This window comes from Gorilla gorilla, chromosome 1, assembly GCF_029281585.2.
Source record: "Gorilla gorilla gorilla isolate KB3781 chromosome 1, NHGRI_mGorGor1-v2.1_pri, whole genome shotgun sequence".
NCBI lineage: Eukaryota > Metazoa > Chordata > Mammalia > Primates > Hominidae > Gorilla > Gorilla gorilla.
This window is the reverse complement of record NC_073224.2, coordinates 224,827,841-224,850,600: the sequence shown is the minus strand read 5'-3', so window position 1 is coordinate 224,850,600 and position 22,760 is coordinate 224,827,841. Positions and strand designations below refer to the sequence as shown.

The following is a 22,760-nucleotide window of genomic DNA, read 5'->3' as shown; positions in this document are numbered from 1 at the left end:
GGGGCACTTCAAGATGGCTGTACCATCCTGAAAAAATCATTCTTCTCTGGAATCCATCGCTTCTTTCACTCCTTTTCAATTGCTCTTACTCCTGTCTTCACCTGTGATCTTTAAGAAGTGTGTTGCACCCTCAGTCTTCATTGCCAGCTTCTTGGCCTTTCTGCCAAGTAACTGACACGGGCCCCCAGCAGCACTGACTAGGCCACCACCCTCTCGGGGACTGTGTCTCTGACCTGCCCAACACTCTTCATTCTCTTTTTTGAAACCCTTTTGGCGCTCTGCTTCCCTCCTGATCTTTTCCATTCATTCCCAGCAGCCCCCTTCACCAACTCCTATCCCTAACGAGGGTGTTTTCTCCTGTGCAGTCAGCCCTTGGTCCACCCCATCTCCTTTCTCATGAAGAAACTCTGCACTTCCGGGCTTCCCCAGCCACTCCTATGTGTTATCCACACGGATGCCTCTGCAGGAGGGGCTGCTGGGAAAGTGGTGCAGGGAGTCCAGCCAAGGCAGTAGGTGGGGTCCCTGGCCAGGGGCCATGGCCACCAGGAGGAAGGGGGCCTCTTTCTTCATTCACACAAGGACCCTGGATGGGCTGGGCTGGGCCGGCATTACCAATTGGCATGTCCGGCTCTCTGCTGACCCTCCCTCCCCAGAGTCCTGCCAGTGCCTCAAATTCAACGTGTCTGAAACAGCCTGGGGGCTCCTTCTCTCTCCCTGCCACACTCCACCACAACCCCAACCTGTCTCTCTCCCGTCTGATGACGAGGCCACCATTCTACCCCTTTAAAAGGCTTTCCCTTTCTTCCTTCTCATCCTCACTTCTCCCACCCTCAGTTAGAGGATCAGCACTGAATACCTGGGTATCTCTCGGGCCCTTAGCGGAGCTCCCTGCCTCTCACTCAGAGGAGGGGAGCTTATCACAGGCAACATGCAGGATCGTCTGGCGACATTTTTGGTTGTCAAAACTGGGGTGGGGTAAGTAGGGGTGCCCCTGGCATCCAGTGGGTAGAGACCAGGAATGCTACTAACCATCCCACAATGCCTAAGACAGCCCCAACAGCAAAGACTTGACAATATCAGCAGTGCAATACCAGCAATACGGCCCGACATAGCAGCAGTGCTCCAGCAAAGAAACCCTGCCAGCTCCAGCCTCTCGAATGCAGCCCAGTTATTTTTCTTTAAAAAAAAAAACAACAATGCTCTTCATCAGGCCACTTCACTGTTCTGTCAGCCGCTGGAATAGGAGTGACTCAGACCTTGAGTCACACCAATTAGTCTTGGCTCAACCACTGGCCTGCTGTGTGGCGTTGGGCAGGCCTGCGCCTCAGAACGCCACTGCCTCATCTATAAATTGGGGACCCACTGGGCACATTTCAGTCATGTTTAAATCAAGTTTCCTCTCTCAAGCCGACGGTTTCAGGCGTGTCACAGCTTGACCTCACCCTTCCATGCCTCCTCCACTGTCTGCTCCTCCCTCTCCCATCATCTACTCCAGCCCAAGTAAGCTCAGCACTTCCCGGGAGGAGCACTGCCTTTTCCTAACCCACCCCCACCATCCCCACATCCCGGTATGAAACTGTGGCTTCCTGTGACTATTGTAACAAATGACCACAAGAGACTGGCTTAAAACAACACATTATTCTCTTAGCATTCAGGATTAATTCAGTTTCACTGGGCTAAAGTTCCTTCCGGAGGCTCTAGAGCAGCATCCGTTTCCTGGCCTTCTTCAGCCTCTAGAGCTTCATTCCTTGCATTCCTTGGCTCGTGGCCCCTTCCTCCATCTTCAAAGCCAGCGATGTGGCATCTTCCAGTCTCTGCTTCCATCACATCACCTTCCCCCCTGTCTGTGGTCAAGCCTCCGTCTGTCTCCTTATAAGAAGCCATGTGATGACATTGGGTCCACCCAGAGAATCCAGGATAACACCCCATCTCGAAATCCTTAACTTAATCGTATTTGCCAAGCTCTTTTTGCCCTGTACGGTCACACCCACAGGTTCCAGGGATTTGGACCTGGAATCGTAGGGGGTCATCATTCAGCCCCGCGCACCCCTGTTCTGAAGCGCCCTCCCCCGGCTCACTGAATTCTGCCCACCCAACAGCATCCACACCCAGTAGTTCTTCAAGTGGCCTTACTCGCTCACTCCAGGTGAATGATCTCCCCCTCCTCTGTCACCCTCACCCTCCCCTCTCCTTCAGCAGTCACTCACATGCCACCTGGGGTCACTGCATGTTTCCAGCAGGCATTTACACCTTGTCTTTCGGACTGAACTGTAAGCCCCTGGAGGTCTTGGCTTTAGACCATCCATCCCCCACACTCAGCACCATGCTTCACACACAGTAGACAGTAAATAGGTGTTCTGTTGATGGGTTGTTTTCCACCGCCAAAAAGAACGCTGGATGTGAGCTCAACCAAGGCTTATCGACTACTTTATTTTTATTTTTATTTTTTTGAGACTGAGTCTCGCTCTGTCACCTGAGCGGGAATGCAGTGGCACAATCGGGGCTCACTGCAACCTCTGCCTTCCAGTTTCAAGCGATTCTCATGCCTCAGCCTCCCAAGTAGCTGGAATTACAAACATGCGCCACCACACCCAGCTAGTTTTTGTATTTTTAGTGGAGATGGGGTTTTATCACGTTGGCCAGCCAGGCTAGTCTCGAGCTCCTGACCTCAGGTGATCTGCCCATCTCAGCCTCCCAAAGTGCTGGGGTTACAGGTGTGAACCTCCATGCCCAGCCTAAGCCACCGTGCCCGGCTGCTTATCAACTACTTTAAAACCACAGGTTGGATGGCAGCTCACGTTGTTTTGATGGGATGGCAACGTTGCTTTCATCCACCTGTCTGCAAGCTTTGGAGTTGAATTGATACTTACATTCTTCCTGCTTCTCTTTTTTTAAGGGTTCTCTTTGTATCTGATATATCTTCTGCAACATTATAAAAAACTTATGAGCCAGGCCCAGGAACTTCAGGTAATTCTTTTAATTTCTTTTTTTCCAAAGTTCATTTCGGCCCCTGGTTGGCATTTATATAGCACTGTGCATTTGAAACCTGTTTTTTCTTTATCAGCTAGTCCAGTCCACACCCTCCAATAGGTGAAATGATTTCTTCATTTGCACACAAAGAGGTACAGAAAAGGTTGGCTAAGATCTCCCAGGAGGGTAAGGACAATGACAGGGTGCTGCCCTCTGTCTGGCCTCCTGGGCCAACCACACTGTTTGTTTTCCTCTGTCAAAGGCCCAGAAGACTTAATGCCATCAGATTTTTTTTTTTTCCGAGTCTCGCTCTGTTGCCCAGACTGGAGTACAGTGGCGCAATCTCGGCTCATTGCAACCTCTGCCTCCCGGGTTCAAGTGATTCTCCTGCTTCAGCTTTCTGAGTAGCTGGGATTACAGGCGCCTGCCACCATGTGTTGCTAATTTTTGTATTTTTAGTAGAGACAGGGTTTCATTATGTTGGCCAGGCTGGTCTTGAACTCCTGACCTCAAGTGATCTGCCCACCTCAGCTTCCCAAAGTGCTGGGATTACAGGCGTGAGCCACTGCACCAGCCTTAGTGCCATCAGATTTTGAAAACTGTGTTTACTAAATCCAGTGGACAAAGTACAGCTATCTATAGCACAGGCAGCAGAATTACTAAAAGAAAAGAAATATTCTAGAGGCAAATGAGCTTTACGGGTTATATCATTCTGATAGCTATTGCCATAATAGTATTATATAATAACCACAAAACTTCAGCGGCATTCAGCAATTGCTATTTACTGCTCACGTGTCTGGGGTCAGTGGCAAGGCGGCTCTGCTGACCTTGGATGGGCCCACCCACTTGTCTGGGTGTTAGTTGGCCTTTGGTTGATCTAGACTGGCCTCAGCTGGAGTGACTCAGCTCCGTGTGTCTCTCATCCCCCAGCAAGCAAGCCTAGGCTGTTCTCACGGAGACTGCGAGGTATAAGAGAAAGTGGCCCAATCACGTAGTGTTTTTCAACCTTCTGCTTGTGTTATGTCTGCTAAGATCCCATTGGCCAGAACAAGTCACATGGCTGAGTTCAGTGTCTGGAGGCAAAATATGGGCGGGCACTGCAAGTTACATAGCCCTAGACATGGATAGAGTGGGGTAAAGAAGGGACCACCATGCCAATCAGCCACGGAGGCATGAGTCCAGGGATTGGCAACTTTCTCTGTAAAGGGCCAGATGGTAAATATTTTATGCTTTGCAGACCATATTCATACCTCTTCCACTCTGCTATGGTAAAATGAAAGTAGCCATAGACAATATGTAAGCAATGGGCATGATAAGCATGGCACTGTTCCAATAAAACTTTATTTACGGCGGACACGGTGGCTCATGCCTGTAATCCCAGCGCTTTGGGAGGCCGAGGCGGGTGGATCACCTGAGGTCAGGAGTTCGAGACCAGCCTGGCCAACATTGTAAAACCCCGTCTCTACTAAAAATACCAAAATTAGCCAGGTGTGGTGGTGGGCACCTGTAATCTCAGCCACTCAGGAGGCTGAGGCAGGAGAATCACTTGAACCCGGGAGGCAGAGGTTGCAGGGAACCAAGATTGTGCCCCTGCACTCCAGCCTGGGTGACAGAGCAAGACACCATCTCAAAAAAAACAAAAACAAAAACAAAACAAAACAAAAAACACCACCTTCTTTACAAAAGTATGCAGTGGGCCCGATTTGGCCTGTGGGCTGTAGTTTGTCAACCCCTGGTCTAGTCCCTTCTCCTCATTTTTCAGATAAGGACAATTTCAGTGTCACACAGCTAATGGGTGAAGAATCAAGACAAATGTTCAAGCGTCCTGGCTCCTACATGACTGCTTTTTTTCCTCACACCCACCTACCACTTACTGAACACCTACTATGTGCTCAGCACTGTGCTAAAAGCTTTCCATCATTATCTCACTTAATCCTCACAACTCTAAAAGATCCATACTGTTATTAACTTCATTTTCTAAATAAGGAAGCATCTAGAAACAACTAGAGCTGGGATTCTTTCTAGATCCAGAGTCTGAATTCTTAGCCACAGCATGCTGTAGTGTTCTGTGATTTTAAGAAACTTTTGGGTAAACCTTTGTCCCCAGAAAGGTAAACAATTGGTAAACAAATGGGGAAAGACTCTTTAGTTAGGCCTGTCCCCCATCAGCATCGTTTACTTTTCTCGCATTTCAGATCAAGTTCAACAGTTGTCAGGAAACTCAGCAGTCTTTACTGCAAGAAAAGCTGCGGGAGCATCTGGCAGAGAAGGAGAAGCTGAACGAGGAGAGGCTAGAGCAAGAGGGGAAGCTCAAAGCCAAAATCAGGCAACTGACGGAAGAGAAGGCGGTAAGGTGGTCCCTGCCATTTGCTTTACTACTGGAAACTGATGAAATGGCCTTTTCTATGGGAAATTGAGGGCATGTACTTAGAGAAATCTCAGCTACTCTGTTTGGTGCCATGAAACTAAATTAATTAAACAGGTGAATAATTGGGGAGGATTTAACATGAAGTTTGAATTCAAAAACTCACAGCAAAATCAACTTGAAAAGGCAGCATGATTGAAATTTCAGGAAACGGTGCCTTGTTTGTGTATGTATTGCAGTCGGCTTTATGAGATCTGAGTCATCGCTGCAGGTCCTGGTTTGTAGCTGACAGACTGTTTCTAAATGTGCACAAGATCAACTTCAGATGACAAATTTCAGTCTTTTGCTTTCTCTTTATACATATCGGGGGAAACAAATGGCCAAAATTGCTACTAACTTTTCTAGAAACCAAGCCAGTTAGAAGATAGCAGCATCTCTAAAACTCAAACGTGCCCATGAATTGTCTGGGGATCTGGTTAAGATGCAGATTCTGTCTCAGCAGGCCTGAGACGCTACATTTTCAACAAGCTCCCAGGTGGTACTGACGCTACCAGTCTGCAGATCCACATTTTCTTAGGGCGAAGTCTTAGAGGAAGGTTTTCCAAAAGTTTCCTGATAAGAACCATCCAGATGCTTTGCTAAAAATATAGATCTTGGTCTCCACCCTCCAGACCCATTAAATCAGAACATCTGGAGAGGGCCAGGAAACTGTATTATTTAATGAGCTGATTCTCATCACTGTCCTAGAGTTGGCCCTTTTTTTTCTTAAGATGGGGTCTTGCTCTGTTGCCCAGGCTGGAGTGCAATAGTGTGATCATAGCTCACCGCAGCCTCGAACTCCCAGGCTGCAGTGGTCCTCCCACCTCAGCCTCCCAAGTAGCTGGGACCACAGGCATATGGCACTACACCCAGCTAATTATTATTATTTTTTTTGTAGAGATGGGATCTTGCTATGTTGCCCAGGCTGGTCTTGAACTCCTGGGTTCAAGTGACCCTCCCACCTCAGCCTCTCAAGTAGCTGGGACCACAGGCACACACCACCACACCCAGCTAATATTTTTATTTTTTGTAGAAATGGGGTCTCTGTCTATGTTGCCCAGGCTGGTCTCAAACTCCTGGCATCAAGTGATCCTCCCACCTCAGCCTCCAAAAGTTCTGGGATTACAGGCATGAGCCACCATACCTGAGGGTTGGCCCTTTTTGATATTCAGGGACCCCTCCCATGAATTTCGCTGTCTTTATGACTTTTGTCATTTAGGAGATTAAAAATTACTAATGCCTTGCACCTCTCCCCGCCGACTCTCTGCATTCTGATCTTAGTGGGGTGAGGGTGTGGCCCCTGCTGTGGGATTTCTAAGCACTCCCGGGTGGTCGCAAAGTGCAGCCACGGTTGCGAGCCACTGTTGTGGGTGGGTGTGGAGCAGCGTGTGCATGCTGCCCCTCCTCACAGCCCCCTCAAGACAGCAGCCCCCCAGATCCACCAGACCCCAACTCTTCCCAGATATCTCCTCTCTTCCCCGGAAGAGTACTGGACCTGCCCCCTTCTCCACCTTTCCCCAGCTCCTTCTCTACCACACGCACCTGCCCTCCAGGCCTCTCCCTCTTTCATCTCCATCCTCACATGTGTCCAGTTACCCCAAGACATCAGTCTCCTCCTCCCTCTTCTCTTTGCGTCTTTCTCTGCTTTTCTGCATTTGCGAAAAGATTAAAAAAGAAGAGCCATCTGACCAAATCATGTGCAATCCGCATAAAGGTAATATTAATGATAGCTATAAATCAAGATGGGCACATTTTGAAGGGCATTTAGATACGGAAAAAGCCAGCACCGTTCCATAGAGAAGAAAATAAAACCAGAAAGTACCTAGAAATCTTCAAAATCTTCACAGAACTCTCCACCGACTTCCTTTTTTCTTCTCTGATTACCTTCTCCTTTTAACATCGGCATTCCAAATGCCTTATTTTCTCTTTTTAATTTTGGATGGACTTTTTCCCTTGTCAGGGTTTGGTATTTCAGCCCCACCACGTTAAACACTGCGTTGGGCGCCTGCCTAGTCTTCCTAGACACCCCTGGCGACACTGGCCTGGCAGAGTGTTTTAAGAGCTGGCGTCAGCCCCTCTTTTAAACCTGAAAACCTCGGTGCACCCCACCCTCCTTGCAGAGGGAGGAAGCAACATCAGGTCCCTGCCAGACAGACTGTGACACTCGAAGGTCGCCCTTCCTCTGATACTCGGACTGATGGACTTGACCCTGGGGACTCCTTGGAAAGTTACCTCTTGGACTTCAGTGCCAAGTGTCCTGACTAAATGAGCCTTCCTTAGACCTTCTGACCCCATCACCTGCCCTTTCCGAAAATACATGTGTCCAGGGTCATTAAGTAGCCTCCCTCTCATGAATCTTGACTTGTTTGAGGACTTTGTTTCAAAGGGAAAAAAAATTCTATGTTCCTTTATCAATCTAACATTCTTTTCTTATTGCCAGTTGTTGACAACAATCCCTTGGTTTGTGCACACACCAATGGGTTAGATCAGGGATTGGCCAAATTGTCCCATTTAGAGCCAGATAGTAAATATTTTCAGTTTTGTAGGTCATATGCTCTCTGCTCTTCTGCAAAAGCAGCCATAGACAATACACAGCAAGCACAGTGTTCCAATAAAACTTTATTTACAAAAACAGACCAGATTTGGTCTGTAAGCCATAGTTTGCTAACCTCTGGTTTAGAACACAGGCTTCAGAATCAAATGGGTCAGAGTTAGAATCCCTCCTCTTGTGATTTACTAGTAAACTGGGTTGATTCTTGAATGTAAGCCTGTTTCCTCCTCTGCAAGGTGGGAAGCATGGTTATCACTGTGCCAAGCATTTCGTGTTCATCGTCCCATCCACCCTTCACATCAACCCAACACAGGAAGACTATTACTGTCTCCATTGTACAGGCAGGGAAACTGAGGCTCTGGTAGCTTCACTTCCCCAGTGCCTTACAGCTGGAAAGGATCAACCTGGGGCTCTACCCTGGGTCTCCTGACTCCAGAGCACATGCTCTGAGCTCCTAGGCTCTGCTGCCCACAGCCTCCCCAGGGGAGTGCGGTGAGGAGTGAAGAGGTAGCACATGCAGTGCCTGTCAGCGTCCAAATTCCTGCCATGGTAACCATGTCTATTAAACAATCGTCATTGGTTTCCAGGCTTTGGAGGAGTACATTACTCAAGAGAGAAACAGAGCGAAAGAGACTTTAGAGGAAGAACGGAAGAGAATGCAAGAACTGGAGAGCCTCCTGGCCCAGCAGAAGAAGGTATGTGGCTCAGGGAGACAGAGTCAGCTCGAGTCCCACTGCAGCTAGGAAGGGTGGATCTGGGGCTCTGGTCTGGGCCCGCCGACTCTGAGCTCCAGGGCTGTGCTGTCCACAGTCCCCCAGGGAGGTGTAGTCTGGAGGGAAGAGGAAACCTGTGCGGTGCCTGGCAGAGTCCAGTTTCCTGCCATGGTAACCATGTCTATTGAACAATGATCGTTGACTCAGGCTTTGGCGGAAAGCATTACCCAGGAGAAGAACAGAGTGAAGGAAGCATTAGAGGAAGAGCAGACAAGAGTCCAAGAGCTGGAGGAATGCTTGGCCCGCCAGAAGGAGGTAAGCTCGGGGAGATAGAGTTGGCTGAGCCCCAGTCGGCTTGAGGGCCATGTGGAAGGAAGTTCAGAGCGGCGATGATGGGGGTGAGAGCGTGGTGGAGCCTTCCTCGTGGAGTTTGCGTTTGGGTGGGCTCAGCTACTTTGGGAAGCGTGGGAGACTCAAGGAGGGAACCCCGGAGTTGTAGCCTTGACAACCAGTTGGGAAAAAATTGTAAACAGTGTAAAACACAGTCAGAGAGAGAGAGCGCTTGGGAGACAAGTAGGAATGGTGACATGGGCGTCTTCTGTGTTCCAAAGCACAGAAACGGGAGAATGACAGAGTCATGGGACCTCAGGGCTGCGTGGACCCTCCACCAGCATCCTAAAAGCCTCCAGCCTTCAGCACCACCACTAAGGAATGTTCTCCACCCCAGGACAGTCTGTCCCAGCATGGATGCCTCAGGCCGACAGAAAGTTTTCCCTTTAGGTTGAGTTGGGTCAAACTCTTACGCCCCGGAAGAGTATCAGTCCTCCGCCCTCCCCTGCGCTCCCACAAGATACATCTACTTCCTCTTCCACATGATGACTCAGATGTGTGAAAACAGAGGCGCCCGCACCCTGCGTCTGCTCCTCCCCCGGCCCAAGCGCCCTTGTTCCTCAGGTCCCTCACAGGACTGGAGCCTGGCCCTGGCCGCCTCCTGTGGCCTGTGCTGCTCTCCAGAAGTCACAGACTGGTAGCTCAGCAACTAAAAAGGGCCTGTGGAGGTTATATTTGGCCCCGGAATATTTTACTTTGAATTCATAAAATCTATTTAAAAGTTCAGATTTCCAGCCTCTCCCGAAAAGTCAGAAAACCTAGCCCTTGTTTCTACTTAGCAAAAATGGACTAGAAGCCTTACCGGGTAGCAGCAGTTTGCCAGAGTCCACACCACTCCCTGTTGCATTAAACACAGCCCACGTCATTGTTGGTATCTGTCCGGGCTTCATAGGCATTTGAGTTTGTCACCCATCACCCATTTTCTTCCTAAAGGGAGGTGGCCAGAACCACTGTTCTCCAGCCACGGTAGCCTAGGGGAGGACTCCTCCCTCCCGCATTGAAGATATTCTACTTCTGTTAATGCATCCAAACTAGCTTTTGGGAAAGCTCTGTCACATTTGTGGATTCATGTTTAGCTTGTGGTCACCCTCAGATCCCTGATCCTTTTTCACATCTGCTTTCATGAATTCCTCAATCCTGACACAGCACAGAGGAGTGCGGGCTTTGCAGCCAGATGAGACACAAGTTCAAATCCGAGCTGGGCTACTTCCTGGCTGCAGCAGACCTATCGCTGCCTCCCTTCTCGAAGGGGCGGCTGTGGGCTCAGATCTAGTGTATAATGGAGGGCCTGGCCTGCGGAATTATTGCCGAGTAAACGGCAGCTGTTACTACTGTCTCTGCTGCCACTTGTGCCCCTTCTTCCGTTTGGGCATTTGTTTTTCATCAACACTGACTCCTTGAGTAAAATCCTTGCCCACCCACTGCTGCAGGAGAAACAAAAAGACCTCTGGGCAAAGCCTGTGCCATTTGATCTGACCCAGGACAGGGAGACGTTTACATGTCGGTTCTCCCTTGGCGTCTCTGGCACAGGTGTGCCCTGCAGCCCTCTCACAGAGCGTCACTGAGGTTTGCCCCCAGGTGATTTCTCCAGGGGTGGGGATGAGGAGGAGGGTCTCCAAAGAGTCACTTGAGTCAAACGCCCCAAGATGTCAACAGCAAAGGCCTGGGGAAGATCCTTGAATTTAGAGACTTTGAGGCCACGGGGCTCAGGAGAAAAATTGAAGCTTCATTGCAGAGGATCTGTGGCTGGGTCACTCCACGTCTGTTAAAATGTCAGCCTACTTCTGACAGAACTTCTCTGTGGCTTCCTATCGGGGGAACTTGAAAGAGCAGCCCCAGCCACAGGCTCCATTCAACTGCCGGTGGCTATTTGATTTTCTTTTTTTCTTTCTCCCAGGCTGGAGTGCAGCGGCGTGATCTTGGCTCACTGCAACCTCTGCCTCCCGGGTTCAAAGGATTCTAATGCCTCAGCCTCCCAAGTAGCTGGGACTACAGGTGCACACACCATGCCTGGCTAATTTTTTGTATTTCTAGTAGAGACGGGGTTTCACCATGTTGGCCAGGCTGCTCTTGAACTCCTGGCCTCAAGTGATCTGCCTGCCTTGGCCTCCCAAAGTGCTGGGATTACAGGCGTGAGCCACCGCGCCCGGCCTGATTTTCTTTTCATTAGATCTTCTGCCACATCATCAGGGTTTTTAAGGTCAACAGAATCACTAGGTCATAATCTGGGTCTTGAGGTCATGTTCAGAGTTAATCCCCATTATCTGTTGTGAACTTGGAAGCACAGCAACTGAGCGTGTAGGGCCTGTGTGTGAGCCAGGCAAGGCCTCTCTTCCCAACAGTATCTGTCCCGGCTGCAGAGAAGCCACCCAGAGGAAGGCCTGGCTAGTGTAGACGCAGAGTCAGACACAGCAGAGCCAACCCTAAGTCCCTAGGAAGTGCCTCAAAGTCTCTTCCACAATTCACAGGAAAATGTCCTACCCTGAAACCCACTTCAAAGGATCCAAATAAACGTGAAATTCTTATGATGTCACTTTTCTTCTGCTTTAAGGCTGGTGTTGGGACAGCAGAGTGTTGGAGTTTTGTCAACTACTTTTCACTGCAAAGTATACAATATCTCAGCCATATTCTGGATTAAACACTTTTTACAGGCTCATCTGGGGCCCTAACCAGTGGTTATAATGGAAACCATGTTCCAAGTTCTAAATGCCTGACAGTGAACCTGGTGTTTGAAAGACAAGCCATTAGAAAATAGAGGTGGCCCTTCTCATGGTGACTGGAAACAGGCTGGCAGTGTATTTCCTTTGGTGATTTGCATTAAGCTGTTTAGTTGAATAGCTTACCAGCAAGTAACTTCCCAGACAAAACTCCTTGATTAGGGCCACTAAATACTGGCCACACTTTCTTCCCTACATCCTACCAGAACATTGCTTGTCCCTTCTAGAAATTGGTGTATCGTGGCTCATTAGTCCAACATACTGCCCTTCTCTTGAAACTGGATTCTGTTGAAGAGACTTATTTCAATAATGGAAATTCCATTATTAACGAGACTCTTCTTTTGATCAGAGAGGCTGCCTGGCCTCGTGATAGGAAGCCTCCCCCACTGCTCCCGGGTGCCCTGTCGAGAGCTCTTTATTCAGGCTCAGTGCTTTCCTCTGCACAGGCTTCAGATCCTGGCCTCGCCACTGACAAAGGGTGTGGCTCTGGGCCCTCTCCAACTTCCTGCTCCTCGGTTTCCTCATCTGTAAAATGGGCCACTCTCAGCACTTCTCTGACAGAGTTGCTGTGAGACTGAAGGGCTGGCCAGGGGCCCAGGTGTATTTAATAGCCACCCCAACACTTTGGCTGTTATTGTTACTATTATTATTATTATTATTATCATTATCATTACTAGCAATTTCCCCCCTAAATGTGCAGGCCACCAAGAGCACTGGTCATTGATTTTCAGGTTTTGGAGAGCAGCATAGCCTATGAAAAAAGAAAAGCAAAGGAAGCCTTGGAGTCGGAAAAGAGAAAAGTTCAGGATCTGGAGAACCATTTAACCCAACAGAAGGAGGTATGAGCAGCAGCAGGAAAGAATCCTCTGGAAGGAACTACAAAGCCAGATCCCTGGGAGAGTACAGTGGGAAATCGGGCAGATATCAGAGCCATGCCTCCCTTTGAAGTGGCCAAGATCTGCCGTTTACTGGCTGTGTGACCTCCGGCAGATCGCCACCTCCCCATCCCTCAGTTTCCTCATCTGTGAAATGGGAATGCTAACAGTCCCTGCCTCATCGGATTAGTTGCTCTCAGGTGTCAAGTACATAGGACTGCACCCTGCATCCTAGAGGGCCCTCGGGAAGATTTTTCTGCTCTCTGGTTCAGCTACCTAGGAAAGAGGGATCCTCCCAGGAGAAAATCCTGGGTTTCAGCCAGGGTCAGGGGCTTAGTGAGCATCATCCTCACAGTAGAGCGGCATGTATGCCACCCCTGGCATGGCCAAGGGAGAAAGCACTGCTCCTGGCCCGGCCTCCTGGTGTCATGGACTCCGGAGCAGGCCCTCCCTCGACTGGCTGAGGAGTAAAAGCACAAAGAGCACAAAGAGAGATGGCACAGGTAGGTGCATAGTAAGCACGTATGGTTGTCACATCAGATAAGCCCCAGGGATCAGTACCTTCTGGAATGGACGAGAAGATGGGCACCCCAGGACAGACTGACACCAGGGAGGAAAGGAGGGGTCAGAGCTGGAGACATCCACATCCACCCACCCCAATGCCACCAACCTAGGGACCTGGCCCACCAGACACACCTGCCCCGAGCAGCATGAAAGGCAGGCCCTCAGGTCAGCCCGGATGCCCAGGTCACACCCTGGAAGTAAGAGCCGGGGGGCCAGGAGGAGGTCACTCAGGGACCCACATGGCATCTCCATGAGCTGGGCTTCGGGGACAGAGGTGGCACAGACACACACGTGCCAGCCCCCACAGAACTTCCAGAAACAGAGCTGATGGCTCAGTGAACGGTTCGATTCGGTTTCATTCATCCGCCCATAAATATTCATTTATCCACCCACCGATTTCAGTTTCATTCATCCACCCACCATGGGCCAGGCCCGGTTCTGGGTGCCACAGACACCGCAGTGAGCAAGACAGACCAGGGCCAGGCTGCCAGAGCTTCCATCCTAGCGCAGGGGAGACAGACAGCCTGCGGAAGCAGGGGCGGCTCCAGGGCCACAAGACCAAAGCTGAGAAGCAGGCTGGAGAGTGCCCGAGGGCGGGACCGCTCAGGAAGTGACATTCCAGTGAGAACTGGAAGGGAAAAGGAGCCTGGGGGCAGAGAGGACCACTGGATAAAGTGGCACAGGTGTGAAGGTCAGGATCTGAGCTCGCCAGGAGGTAGACGGGGGAGACTGGGTGAGGAATGAAACCAAAGCTGGCCCAAGATGGGAGGCACCAGGGCGCAGTGGAAGGAAATAGGTGGGAGAGGTGGGGAAGGAACCGCAGAGCTTGGTGGGCTAAAGGGTTCATTTTGGGCTCAAATCTCAGCTCTGCCCTAACAGGCTGTGTGACCCTGGGCACGCCCCTTGCCCTCTCCGTGCCCTCATCTGCCATGTGGGTGTGGTGGCAGAACCGCCCTAGAGGTATAACATGAGGAGTCAGTATATTCATGGCTTGGGATACACCTGCCCTGGTGAGGTCAGAGTCCAGGTGGGGTGGGCAGTTGAGTGGGCACAGCAGCGTGGGGGCTGCACAGCCTTAAGTGAAACCCTTGGCAGTGGGACAATATCAAGCCCATGAGGGAAGTGAGGTCAGAGCCAGGTAGGCAGAGGGAGCACAGACATGCTAAGGGATGGGATCCAAACTATGGTCACCACTGCCCCCAGAGCCTCCCTTATACATACGAGCCGGGGATGGGGTCCTGAAGCTCAGGCTACAGCCAGGCAGTGTCTTGGGCTCTGTGCCAGCCTGGGTATGAACATATAAACACATCTTGCTGGGTGCGATGGCTCACGCCTGTAATCTCAGCACTTTGGGAGGCCAAGGCAGACAGATCACTTGAGGTTGGGAGTTCAAGACCAGCCTGGCCAACATGGAGAAACCCCATCTCTACTAGAAACACAAAAATTAGCTGGGCCTGGTGGTGCACGCCTGTAGTCCCAGCTGCTCGGGAGGCTGAGGCAGGAGAATCACTTGAACCTGGGAGGTGGAGGTTGCAGACAGCCGAAAGCACGCCACTGTACTCCAGCTTGGGTGTCAGAGTGAGACTCCATCTCAAAAAAAATTAAAATTAAAATAAAAAAATTTTTTTAAAAAGTCTCCTGCCTCCAAGTGGGCGGGGTTTGAATCAGGGCCCAGAGGCCGAGTGGTTAAGGCAAGGGCACTGGCGTCTAAGCCTGCACCACTCCTTCCTGGTGGTGTGACCTTGGAACACTGCTTGTTTTTATACTGCCTTGGTTACAGCCTGCGTTTCCTTTCTTGTGAAACAGGGATAATCAGATAGATGCTCTCTGGGGGTTTGCAGATTGGATGCACTAATACATTCTGTGCACAGGGTCATTGTGAGTATTTTCATTTGTAACGCACCAAGTAGTGCATAATAAGAGAAGGGAAAGAGCCCTCACCACGGGGCATGCAGAAAAGTGTGGGTGACCTTGTAGGACAGGCAGGACTTAGCCCTCCAGGGCAAGGATTGGACCGTCTTAAGCGAAGATTCAACGGTGAGAAAAAGCCAGGTCTGCACTGGGAGATGTGGTCGAGGGGGGTGCCTGGGAGTTGGATGTGCAGAGGTGGGTATGGTGGGTGGGTGCCACGCAGGTGATGTTAAAACCGGGAACATTGTCTTTCCTTGAGGGCCACACACACCTCGAGTCTCATACTGTCCCTTGAATTAGGATGTTCCCATCTCCTATCACTGCATGCCCTGTAACGATTTTCATTCGTTTTTCTTTTTGCCAATAATACCTGTGCATTAAAGAAAATTTAGAAGATATAGACCTGTGAAAAGAACAAAATAAAAGTTGCCATAATCCCAATTCCCCCCAAAAAACCATCACTTACATTTCAGTACATACCCCTCTGGTCTTTTGTTGTACATATACACGTATATTTAAAATCCTTTTCTTGTGAACTTTATGTTGGTGCAGGGGAGGTGTATAATTGCAAGAGTTTCAACAGCTGCAGATAGAGTTTTTCAAACCCTCCCTAGCTGTTTACCTCCCAGGGCATGTACAGTTGAGTCTGGGCCTCCAGTTCCCTCCAGGTCTATGGCGTTTGTGTTCTCAGCTCCAAACTAACCTAGACAGGAATTTTGAAAACCCATGCCTTTGTAGACTGGAAGTGGCTGCCTGGGTCCTCCTTTGGAGCCATTGGCATGGGTCTGCAGGGACAGAAGGCACCTCCCCAGCACTGTCTCTCCTGCCCCACCTCCCAAAGAGCCAAGTACTTCCAACAAAAGCCAGCATCGGTGCCAGCACATGCCAGTTTATTTAGTAACTCAATGCCAAACACCAGGACCCAACCATTCACCAGCATGTCACTTCCTGAACACCAGCCCTGAAGTCTTGAATGATGACTCACTCTCTCCTTTACACACATGACTAAGATATGGCTCCCGGGTTCTCACCATGGTGGGCATGCCATGGTTCTCACCTCTGTCCCCAGTGGGTGCTTTGTTCCTTGAGATCTTTCTCTCCAACCCTGACTTGGCGGCTTCCACGGTGACTCGTCCTGGTTTCCCTTTCCGGGGTCATTTCCCTTTGAGGGCACAGGCCCTCAAACCACTTTCATTGACTTCCAGATCTCAGAGAGCAACATTGCGTATGAGAAACGCAAAGCAAAGGAGGCCATGGAGAAGGAAAAGAAAAAGGTGCAAGACCTGGAGAATCGCTTAACCAAGCAGAAAGAGGTGTGAGCCGCAGGGAGGGAGAGACAAGAGGGGCCCAGCACAGCAAAGGGCAGTGCTCTAGAGCCAGGCTCTGGGTTCAAATCCTACCTCTCCCCATCCCTGGCTGTGGGACTTCAGGCTAGTACCTTACCATCTCTGTGCCTTAGTTTCCCCACTTATGAAATACACTCAATACACACAGATCAATCTCCTTGAGTTGTTGTGAGACATGACTGCTGTTATACATACAGAACATATGGAGAGGCACCCAGCACTCAGCACTCCGCATGTATGTGTCAGCTGCCCATGTTAGCATGGCGAACTCATGGCTGGGAAGTGGAGGGACAGGATCCAAAGCCTGGACTGTCTGACTCCCCAATGCTAAATCTTCATCCCTCCCTCTCTACTACACTTCAGCTTTGTGTGGGCTCAGCTGCCTGGCTTAAGAGAGGAGATGTTGGCCTGGCGCAGTGGCTCACACATGTAATCCCAGCATTTTGGGAGGCTGAAGTGGGCAGATCACCTGAGGTCAAGAGTTCGAGACCAGCCTGGCCAAAATGGTGAAACCCCATCTCTACTAAAAACGCAAAAATTAGCTGGGCGTGGTGGCACGCACCTGTAATCCCAGCTAATCAGAAGGCTGAGGCAGGAGAATCGCTTGAACCTGGGAGGCGGAGGTTGCAGGGAGCCGAGATTGCCCCATTGCACTCCAGCCTGGGTGACAGAGCAAGACTCCATCTCAAAAAAAAAAAAGAGGGATGTTAGGGTATGGATACCTGGATCTCTGATCAGGCTGATATCAGTTTTCCCAGCAGAGTTTGTCATCATAATTGTCATCACCTTCATAATCAAAATGCATTTACTGTTATCACTGAGAATTGTAAACACAGTAGGAATAGAAGTGGATTTCGCACCTGACCCTGTCTTGGGTACCTCATAAGCAATAGGGCATAATTCACTTCTCCTGGGTCCCAGCAGTACAAAACACACACACAATGACCAATATGTCAAAGTCAAAGCAGTTGATAAACATGCAGCCTGGCAATAATGGGTTAAATTTAAATATAGGTGACTATGACTTCAAAGGATTTTCAGGACCAGCTAGGACTAAAAAGGTCTCTATTCACATCAACCTTGGATCATTTTCTTCAAAGAAAGGTTTGCAAACATTAGCATGCATTTAAATCTCTGGGGAATTTATTTTAAATGCCTGTTTCTTGGACCCCACCCCAAGAAATTCTGACCCCCTGGGTGGAGGACAGACTCAGGAAGCTGCATGTTTCATAAGCAGCCCGAGTGGCGCTGATGCACTTTAAACAACGCTGCTCTAGGGAGAATAGTCCAGAAGGCACATCTGGATCGCACGTCAGCCCTGGACACCAGTCTTTAAGAGGGGCCTTGAGTAACTGGCATGTGTCCAGAGAAGGCAGACGAGAGTTGGGTGAAGTGATGCCGGACTTGTCAGCCCAGGGCTGTCATGGTCACAGAGGACCCCTGCAGGGAGGCACATGTTGCAGGCTGTGGGAGAGCCCGAGAAAGGCAGTCTCTTCCCAAGCAGCCGTGTCCCCCAAATGATGTATCATGGATCCTCCGTGAAATACACTATGGGTAGGCAAAAAGGAGAGGTTAAAGTTTTAAAAGTAGGTAAGTTGGGACATAAAAGGGATCCAGAATGAGGCTAATGAAAAAAAAAAAGTATATCATGAAATCAATGAATGAGTCACAATTTGTACTCCAGCAATTACAGTGCAAGGGAAGGCCCAGCTGGTTGAACCATTTACTAGACAAAAATGGACCAACTGCTCGTGGAAATATGACCATTCTTGATACTAGACCAGAGAGAATCTCTCCTAAGGGTCATGACTTAGAGGATTCTGCAAGAAGCAACCTTCTCAACAATATCCTTAGAACAGTAACACCAGAAGGTAGAGTCTTGGCCGGGCGCAGTGACTCACGCCTGTAATCCCAGCACTTTGGGAGGCCAAGGTGGGTGGATCACCTGAGGTCAGGAGTTCGGGCCCAGCCTGACCAACATGGTGAAACCCCGTCTCTACTGAAAATACAAAAATTAGCCAGGCATGGTGGTGCATGCTTGTAATCCCAGCTACTTGGGAGGCTGAGGCAGGAGAATCACTTGAACCCGGGAGGCAGAGGTTGCAATGGGTCAAGGTCATGCCATTGCACTCCAGCCTGGGCAATAGAGTGAGACTCCTTCTCAAAAAAAAAAAAAAGAAAGTGGGGTCTTATGGCGTCCCTCAAAGTAGACAGGCGACATTACCCTAGACAAGCAGGAACAGGAGCCAGCCCAGGAATTCACCATTTACCAGGAAAATCCAAGGAAATACAAGTACAGTCAGGCAGAGAGTTGCTTGTTTGCACATTATTTTATCTGTACACTCGGAAGAGCAATCAAAGATTGATTTCATCCATATAGGCAAAATAGGAAAGGGAGAGTGGAGAGAGGAAAGGAATTTCAAATGCATGGGACCGGTGAACTTTGTTCTCCTATCCTTGGACAAGCTGCTGAGTAGCTGCCAGGGAGGAAAGACGGCAGGCTGCATGGTCTGCTCGTAAGCAGGGCAGCTTCACAGCTCTTCAAAGAAACAATTGCAGTTTGTTGTGAATTATTTGGGACCCCTGGGGTGTGTCGCTGAGCTGTACGTGACAAGCTACTCCGTGGCATGCCTGCCAGTATCCCCAGTGAGCACCTCCATAGGCCGGGTCTGCATGAGGTCCTCCGTGGAATATCCCAACAGTAACAGCGAGGTTAAGACCCTGAAAAAGGATCAGACGGAGTTAAGCGGAGGTACACAGAGGATGCAGCAACTCCCAGGCAAGGCTTGCAGGAATAACACAATGAAAATGGTATAGGGATTTAATTTATTCAAAAAAAAAGTGTTTTCTTTCCTGATTATAAAAAAAAAAACCTGTCGTTCTAGAAAACTTGAAAAAAAAAAAAAAAACAGAAAATCACTCCAAAGAAAATACTAACTGAGAGTCCACTGAGCACAGTTGCCACTATCGACATTTTGATGCGATTCCTTCCAGACAGCCTTTGTGTTGAGCCTCAGCATCGACATCGATAAATACCGATTTATGACCAAGTTAGTGATTGACACTGTGACACTGTGCACACTGCTTCGGATGCTATTTTTGATATTTATTATACGATGTGTCAACCTTAAATAATGAGATTCTCTAAGTATAGAGTTTATTCGAGCTCAAAGCTTGAGGACGGCAACCGAGGAAACAGACTTCAAAAGAATGAGTCAGTGTTCCAAAGCAGGGAGGTGAAAAGTTTCACTTTGATAGGCAGTTAACAGGATCGCAATGTCTTCCACACAAGGTCAGCACATGCGGTTATAGCCCTTTGGTTGGTTACAGCTTGCTACATTCCTGGGAAAATTGCTTTACTATTCCAGGATGAGGGGTGATCATCTGAAGGAGTCATCTCTGGCGCGGCCAGGGCTTTCCCACTCATTTACAGAAAAGAACAGAAGTTGCAGGTGCGTGCTACGTGACCCAGGCCACACAGCCACATTCCTCTCGAGTCTCAAAATAATTTAAGGTTTCAACCGCTTTAAGTTTGAATGATTTTGGCCAGGCACAGTGACTCACGCCTGTAATCCCAGCACTTTGGGAGGTCGAGGTGGGAAGATCACCTGAGGTCAGGAGTTCAAGACCAGCCTGGCCAACATGGCAAAACCGCATCTCTGCTAAAAATACAAAAATTAGCCGGGCGTGGTGGTGGGTGCCTGTAATCCCGGCTACTCAGGAGGCTGAGGCAGGAGAATCACTTGAACCTGGGTGGCAGAGGTTTCAGTGAGCTGAGATCACGCCACTGCACTCCAGCCTGGGCAACAGAGCAAGACTCCATCTCAAAAAAAAAAAAAAAAATTGAATGATTTCATGTTGCGTAGAAATGTCTCAATGTCATCGAACAATCTTCCATGGCCTGGGTTTGCACTGTGCTGGATGGAAGCCGATTTCTTTTCTTCTCCCCTGGGGTGGTTTCTCACTCTTCACTAGTGCAGCAGATGCCCGGCTGACCCACCCTGTGCATCAGTCTTTACGTCCTTAGGAAAAATTCCCTAAAGCGGAGTTGCTGAGTCACAGGACATGCACATTTTCAGGCTCATAATACACATTCCTGAGTGAGTGTCTAGAAAGGTCACAGCAGTTTGCACCTCCACCAACAGAGTTTAAGAATGCCCAGTACTTTGAATATATTTTAAATTGGATTAAATAATGTTCATAAGATGCCCAGCACAGTGCCACTCAAGAAGCCCACACTTCACATTATTGCAGGAGGGACTCAAAGAGAATAGAATGTTGACTATGAAAGATCAAAAGAATGGGGCCAGGCGCGTTGGCACACGCCTGTAATCCCAGAATTTGGGAGGCCGAGGCAGGCGGATCACGAGGTCAAGAGATCGAGACCAGCCTGGCCAACATGGTGAAACTCCGTCTCTACTAAAAATACAAAAATTAGCTGGGTGTGGTGGCGTGTGCCTGTAGTCCCAGCTACTTGGGAGGCTGAAGCAGGTGAATCGCTTGAACCTGGGAGGCGGAGGTTGCAGTAAGCTGAGATAGCACCGTTGCGCTCCAGCCCAGGTGACAATGCGAGACTCCTCCGTCTCAAAAAAAAAAAAAAAAAAAAAGAATGGGTTCCGGGAGGAGGGATAAGAGATGCCCAGGACAGGGCCGCTGGAGCCCTGGAGGAAAGGGGGGTGTCCTGGAGGCAGGTGTTGCTGTGAAGGAGAGAAGGGACTCAGCACATTCATCTTGGAGAACAGATTTAGAGACAGACATGACAGCCCTCCTCAAATATTTAAAGGGCTGTCTCATAAAAGAGAAATAAAACGTACTCAATGAGCTCCAGGTGACAGAACTGAGCTCAGAGACCAGAAATCACAACTAGACAGATCTCCGCTGAATATAAAGACGAGTTCTATAATTGGAACCTTCCAGAGAAGGCATGGACTTTGTGCTTTAAAAGAATCGACAGAATAATTAGAGAATAGACTTTACCCTGTCCTTGAAGGTGGGGGATAAGGGGGCTGGGTAAATATGTATTCCTGAATGTCTGTTATTTTGCTACTTGTTTTTTGTCTAGGAATTAGAATTAAAAGAGCAAAAAGAGGACGTTTTAAATAATAAATTAAGTGACGCACTGGCCATGGTTGAAGAGACTCAGAAAACAAAGGCAACTGAAAGTCTAAAAGCAGAGAGCCTCGCCTTGAAATTAAATGAAACATTAGCCGAACTGGAAACTACCAAGACAAAAATGGTAAGTCGGTGCCTTCCGGGAACGGGAGAATTTTTCTCTCAATGGAAGATTACAGTGCCACGAGAATGTGTGGTTTAGACCGGGGCTTCTCAGCCTCAGCACTGCTGATGTTCTGGGCCAAGTAGCTCTTTCCTGTTAGGGGCTGTCCTGAGCATCTGAGGATATTTAGCACCACCCCTGTTCTCTACCCACCAGATGCCAGGAGCCCTCTCCCCAGAGTCATCATCACCAAAAATGTCTTCAGACATTGCCAAGTGTCCCTTAATGGACCCCTAATGAGAAGCGTTGGTTTAGAACGAAACGTACACAGAGCTAGGATGCCCTCTCTGCAGGGTGTTCTGAGATGTTGTAATGCAGGGTCCTCACAGGATCAGAACGCCTGGAGAGCCTCAGGATTGAGTGATGAGTGACGATTCCACAGGCTTTAAGACAATGCATTAAAGTGTAAGCTCGGCATTCGAGGCCCTCCACAATTAGGGCTCGATGTGCATTCCCTTTGTCATCCACGTGTTCAACCGACAGGTTTCTGGGCAAGGAATTCATGAAGGTGAATCTCCCAGAAGAGCACAAAGTAAATTTCACGAGGGTGTGGCGTTGGAGAGAACAGCTGTGGGTGTGGAACGTGGTGTAGACCAGAATCATAAGGAGCTGACCTTGGCGGGAGCTGGGGGAGGCGTGGGAGGGAGGGAGTCTCTGGAGAGAGTTACGATGGCAGGACTTGATAACTGCTGGCAGGACGTGAGCGCCAAGGAGAGGACAGTGCCGAAGGAGACTGCACACTTCAGGCCAGGGCGCCTGGGGACCTGATGGCATAGGGACGACGTAAGGATGGGAGTATGGAGGTCTGGGGTCATGGTGGGGGGTTCTCTTGGAGCGACCCTCTTTTGGAGAAGAGGAGACAAGAGGAGGAAGGCGAGGATAGGGCATCAAAGTTCAAAAGCTCCCAAGATTTGGGTGCACAATAGTTTTGGGAGAGAAAGCAAGACAAGAGCCTAATCTGGAAGGCAGCCTCTTAGGCAGGGTCCTTGGAAGAGCAGGCATGTGTGAGTGTCTCGGGCCAAGAATGTATCTGTCATGGGGAGA

General features: G+C 49.4%; 1 protein-coding gene across 19 annotated transcripts in view; it reads left to right on the top strand.

Moving 5' to 3' along the window:
- The window catches only part of FHAD1 (forkhead associated phosphopeptide binding domain 1), a 154,460-nt gene that overhangs the window by 90,605 nt on the left and 41,095 nt on the right, over positions 1-22,760 (top strand). For 14 of the 19 annotated variants that reach the window (XM_019018836.4, XM_055385072.2, XM_055385054.2 and 11 more), the window contains 7 exons: positions 2,897-2,967; positions 5,166-5,318; positions 8,513-8,620; positions 8,846-8,953; positions 12,477-12,584; positions 16,301-16,408; positions 21,504-21,677. In XM_019018836.4, coding sequence (XP_018874381.4) covers positions 2,897-2,967; positions 5,166-5,318; positions 8,513-8,620; positions 8,846-8,953; positions 12,477-12,584; positions 16,301-16,408; positions 21,504-21,677 — 830 coding nt within the window. The remainder of the gene's footprint in view (positions 1-2,896; positions 2,968-5,165; positions 5,319-8,512; positions 8,621-8,845; positions 8,954-12,476; positions 12,585-16,300; positions 16,409-21,503; positions 21,678-22,760) is intronic. The other 5 variants (XM_055385079.2, XM_055385077.2, XM_055385075.2 and 2 more) reach the window with 1 other exon arrangement.